Below are 5,709 nucleotides of genomic sequence, written 5' to 3'. Positions count from 1 at the left end.
GGCCTTTTCCCAGCAGGAAAGTGCTTCTAATGAGGCAATTTCAGGACTCCTTTCTCCTCTGCTGAATAAGACAAGCAATAAAGATTCAATTTGTGTCATATAGTCTCATATTTACTTTGAATATTACTCAGTAAACTTGGAGTACTGTTAATGTGAGTAAATATTCATGTATTTGTAGAATACAAGATACAAATTCCAGAAAGATACATCTAAATGGGGAATAGTTTTCTACCTTTCCCCATACTTGTTTCTGCTAAACAATCGCATAAAAGAAACACTGGCTACTCTAAATAAAGGTGTGTCTTACTTGACGGTACAGATTGGTGTACAGAGGTGAGCCTAAACTGGAACACTGTTGGTCTTTCATCTCATGTGATTAATGGAGAAACATTTTTGTAAGACACAGTGTTTCCCAATCCTGGTCCTGGACCTCTGCCCTCCATGTTTTAGATGCTTCTGTGCTCCAACACACCTGATTCAAGAGATCAGTTCATCATCAAGCTCTGCAGAAGTCTGTTTGGAGCAGGGGAACATCTCAGACATACAAGGAAACACTGCTTTAAGATATAGATTTATTATCAAATTGTGTTTTTCCTGTATAATTCCATATCTGATTAGTTGTTTTTCACCCAGTGCCTTATTTTCTTATTCTGAAACAGCCTTTCACAGGGCCTCTGGTGTGTTTTTTCAAGTGGGGTGGAGTTATAAACATAAGGAGGAGCTACTGCAACCACTTAGATATGAGGCAGAGAGAGAGTAAGGAAGTATTCGAGCCTGAGAAAGTTACACAGTGCACGTTCAAAGAAAGACTGCTGAAAGCTCCTGCATCATGACTTCTAACCCAACTGGAGAAGCGGTGACGGTGAAGGCAGGAGAGGCGGCAGCTGCTGCCACCGGTCCGCCTGCAGTGTGGGGGGAGTGGAAGGTGTGAGGCAACAAATAATTTGTACAGGACAATGTGGGCCATCATGGGCCAGATATGATACCTGACCAGTCCTGTGTGTCTTCCAGTGCCCCATGGGTGATCGCCATATCCACAGAGATGATATGAGAAGAGTTTGGAAGGAGTGTCAAGACGAAAGCTTCTGGTACAGAGGTACTCTCTTCTTTTTAGACCTCTTACTAATGTTATCATTGTAGCAAGAAGACAAGCTGCCAGATCTGTCAAAAGACCATAGGTGTGAGACCGCAGTGTATGGCTGGCTTGGGTATATCCCTCCAGGAGAGCTGCACAAGTTTCTTGTAGTAGAGGCAGTAGGGCAGGGCTCCTCTATCAACACCCCGTACACTTAGGGCCGTGTGTTTACATTCTTCTCTGTGGAATTCAGTCTCACTCAGGGAGACACAGAGATGTGATTGAAAAGGCAACATGTTAATTGGTGTCACTATGTTACAACTGAAGCACTATTACGCTGGCACTACTACAGTAATTACACCACTTCATGCTCACACATTACTTATGCTTATTTTTAATTCATTAAATCATTAATTCATTATTATGACCTCGCTGATTCTTTAAGTTACTCTGGCTGATTTAGACCTTGTTGTTCAGGTTGGGTGGAGCTTGCCGGGGAGTGTCATGAGGTGAACTCTAATCCAGACTTCTAACTGAATCCTTAAAAATGACCCGCTCCAACAAGTGTAACAAAACAAAACTAACAACAGATATGTCACACCCACGCAGCTCTAACGCCACTGTCAGGTCAGAGTGACTGTAGCAAGGTGAAAGTTACACAAATTAAAAATTTGAATGAAAAATGGCGTGGCCAGGGTTGTACGCTTATGCTGCTGGAGTTTATTTTGGCTGGATTAAGATCCCACAAACTGAAAATGCCCCTTGTTTTATGTATCAACACTTAATTGTCTTTAACCTCTATCCCTGTCCTTCCACTCAATGCCAGCCAAGCAGCTGCTGCTTGTCTTCTCTCACCGCGCCGTTATATAATCATGAAACTGCAACAATCCGTACTTCCTGAATCAGGGGTCGGTCTCGCCCATGCTCTCACATTAGGTGGACGTATTGTTGAATCTTAATACTTCCCAGATCAAAGTTCAGTGAGATCAAACTCCGGCCAAGCAAGGTGACATCAGTTCATGACGGCAAGTGAATGTCTGCATAGGAAAAAAAAACAAAGAATCTTTATGTCTGCTGCTGAGTTTGCAGGGAAAGCTGTATGCGTAATACAATAATTATAATAAAACTTTATTCTGGTTCTTCTATCGTAGGTCTCAATATTTCTTTAACTTTGTTTTATTTCTTCTTTTAGCTCTTCCTCTCTCTCTGGGTAGCATGGCTGTCACTGGCGGTCTCATCTACAATGGTAACACACTGACATTCAAGCCGTGTTCCTCCATCGTGTCAATGATTCTTGTGATTATTTGGTTTAAGATCAAATGTATTTCCATGCAGGCATTTGGAAATCATCAAAGCGATTTGGTCCCTTTCCTAAACTAGCAGGTGTGTACTTTCAGTATTTTGGACTTCAGTTTCTAAGTAGCAGCACTTTTAATAATGCCTAAACAATAACACTTTTTTTTTTCCTCAGTTGCTGGGATCCTTGGTTTTGCAGTGGGGAAAGCATCTTATGTTGGAACTTGTCGAAGCAAGTTTCAGGAGCTTGGCCTTGGCGATGGACGAGGATTTGGGCCGTGGTCTGAAGGAGGTCGCTTTGGCCATGGACACAGGTGGGAAATACACTGAATTCAAAAGCTGACCACCAATATTACACCACAAGCCATTCAACAACTATATAATCTGCCATCTTTATGCAGCAACCCCTCTGCTTAAATAAATCCAAATAATACAAAGGATGATACATTTCCTTACGCCTTTGGATGTCGCTGACAACGATGTTGTCCCGACAGATCCTGCCACCATGTGTGTGAAGAATGTAAGAAGAAACCTGCAGAACAAGTACAAAGCTAAAGGTAAATGAATCCTATGTTGACCGAGCTACTGGAGACATACTGGAGACAGACCATACAACTCTGACTCTATCATACAGATGAGTGCCAAGGCTAAATAAGTTAGCTCTGTGGTAACTTATTTAAAAAACAGCAAATCAAAAATGACAATTTCCTAAAGTATCTATCTATCTGCAGTGTGGAGCTTTGTATGTTGACACACGTTTAAATAACCTAAATGTTTTATGTTTCATTTTATTTTTCAGCCTCATTCAAAACACTGACCGTCAGCGTGGATCTATCAGTGGCAGCTTTTCCATAATGTCATAAATACTGCATGTCATTTATCCAAAGCATCATGATCTGTTTTGCTATACTGTTTGTTATTCATCCAGAAGAAACCACACATAAGAAATGCCACTGGGTGGAGCCACTGTCCTTTCAGTCATGGCTCGTTCTGAATGCATTTCCAGTTTCATCTGAGCAAGTTCTACTTTATTTGCACTAGTACAAAGGCTTTTACAGGGAGTGTGACAAAATGATAAAGTCATTTGGTTTCATCATCAGCTGCAATACACACATATTGCCACAACAGTGTTTCCCAGTCCTGGACCTGGAGGCCCACTGCCCCTGCTTGCTTTACATGTTTCCCTGCTCCAGCACACCTGATTCAAATGACACATTACCATTTGAATCAGGTGTTATGGAGCAGGGAAACATGTAAAACATGCAGGGTGGGGGCCTGGACTAGCAAACACTGAGCTTAAATATGAAACAAATACTCTGTATTGCTCAATGTTATTAATTTTTTTAAATCATTGTTTAATATGTAACATTTTGTCACTGCCAGTGCCTTTTTACAACCATACCATGTATACTATATGTGCTTATCTTGACTAAAGACAAAAATCAACAGCATATTTGACTCGTCTTTTTGTGTGCAAATGACAATTCACTCTTTAAATACGGTGTTTTCCCTGTTTTAACAAGACCACTATCTGGTTGCGGACAGGTAGCATTAGGTCTTGGCACAGTTTGAAGCTTCTTCTTACATGTGTCTAATCATCTAACATCATCTCTAAAAATGACGCAACAGGGTAATGTCTAAACACATTTATTTCTTTAAATACTACATATGTTAGTTATGGTAATGTTCTGTGTCCTACCTAATGATATTTACATTTTACTTTGTGTTTGAAGTTTATTCTTGTTCTTTTGGAGCTGTTTCCCCCTGGGGATTATTAAAGTAATTCTGATTCTGATTCTGATATCTTCTAAGATCTTCCTAAGATTTCATTTTCTTTGCATAATTTCAGCCACTTCGACTGTAAAGATTGAACACAGGTCAGTAAATTGACCCTTGTGGAACATATTTTTTGTTCTCTCAAATGTTATCAGTACCTTGTCAATAGGAGTGGGTACATATGGCTGTGTGAGGAAATTAAACCCAGTTTATTGGCCTGTCCAGTAATATAATATTGGTGACCGTTAAATGCAGCACAAACAACCAATAGCGCTGAAAATGAAGCTGAAATGAGCTACAGTCTATATTTAATTGAGTCAGTGTAACTTAATATCCTGACGAGCGCTGAGCTGTGGTTAAAACCCACACAGAACTATTATTTGATGCCAGTAGAAAGCTGAGTTGTCTAAAAAACATTTTGAGAATTAGTTAAAAAAGGGAAGGTTTGTGATGGACCTACATTGTTAATTACTAGATTACTGTTTTCAAAAAAGAGGCTTTATAACTGCAGTTGTCAAATAGCTGCCCAGCCTGCCCCCGCTGTTCTCCCAGAGTTTCAGTTTTACTGAGAAATGCAGCCCGGCTGCTGCTTGACCAGGTTTCATCATAGCACAGCGCCTCATGGTGCTTCAGCCTCCCGTGTGTCTCCAGGGTGAGAATGATATGCAAGACTACATGACACTTAAATGAAGAAAAAACTATTTTTTTCATTGCTGGTTGTTGTTACTCAGCCACTGTTTGCAAAGCTCATCCTGATGCTTCTGCTGTGGATCTGGCTAGTCTGAGTGACTGTGTAGCTTTTGGACAAGCAGTGATTGGCATCTTGGTAGAGACTCCTGGAGGCTCTGATTGGTTGTGTTCGCTCAGGTGCTGCATATTCTTTCAAATGATATTAGGGAGGACTGGGAAGAGTCAAAGGAGGAAGATTTTTTTCACAGGCTACCTTTCTCATGCACCACTGTTAGGATATAGTGATAGTTTCAGCAAATATGACAAAAATATATTTTTTATAAAAGTTACCTACTGCTGCTTTAAGAAATACATGAATAACCCTAAAATATTACTTTCCCTTCTTACAAACACATTATAGTGCGTTATAAAGCATGTATTGCCTTACATTTACTACACACTTATACATGCTTAAAAGGATGCATTTGTAAGAGTTTAATGTTTGTCAGCGGTGTCCAATTCATTCTCACTTAATAGAAGTCGTTATTCGGTCAATGTGTGGTGTTACACATGTTTTCGTACCTTCACCCAAGCGGGGCTTGGCCTCTGTCCCTGCACAGCCCGGCTCCTCACACTACCCGCCTCCCCGCGCTGGTTTCGTTGTGAGCAGGTGAGCATAAGAAGTGAGCCCCTGTGTACGTCACGGTCCGGACGTCATCCAATCAACAGGTCGGTTTGTCGGGATTGCCACGTATCTGGTGAAATAGAAAGCCGTGTTTTATGTAGGCGTACACCGTCACAGCCAATCGCGATGCAGCAGGCGGGACAAACGGGCCACCGACCGCTCTGACGGAGCAGCTCTCCCAACACCGAAACAGACCGAGAAAAAAAAT

The 5,709-nt window shown here is 41.2% G+C and overlaps 1 protein-coding gene across 1 annotated transcript; it reads left to right on the top strand.

The window, feature by feature from the left end:
- Positions 1-755: 755 nt before the first annotated feature.
- ociad2 (OCIA domain containing 2) lies at positions 756-3,719 on the top strand. Its single transcript, XM_070832426.1, has 7 exons — positions 756-925; positions 1,012-1,096; positions 2,268-2,321; positions 2,411-2,458; positions 2,547-2,685; positions 2,866-2,928; positions 3,171-3,719. Exons 1-6 carry the CDS (start codon positions 830-832, stop codon positions 2,924-2,926), a joined length of 483 nt encoding a protein of 160 aa, XP_070688527.1. The 5' UTR covers positions 756-829; the 3' UTR covers positions 2,927-2,928; positions 3,171-3,719.
- Positions 3,720-5,709: the final 1,990 nt, after the last annotated feature.

This window comes from Pempheris klunzingeri, chromosome 6 (genome assembly GCF_042242105.1).
Source record: "Pempheris klunzingeri isolate RE-2024b chromosome 6, fPemKlu1.hap1, whole genome shotgun sequence".
Taxonomy (NCBI): Eukaryota; Metazoa; Chordata; class Actinopteri; order Acropomatiformes; family Pempheridae; genus Pempheris; species Pempheris klunzingeri.
This window is presented reverse-complemented; position numbering and strand designations above follow the sequence as displayed.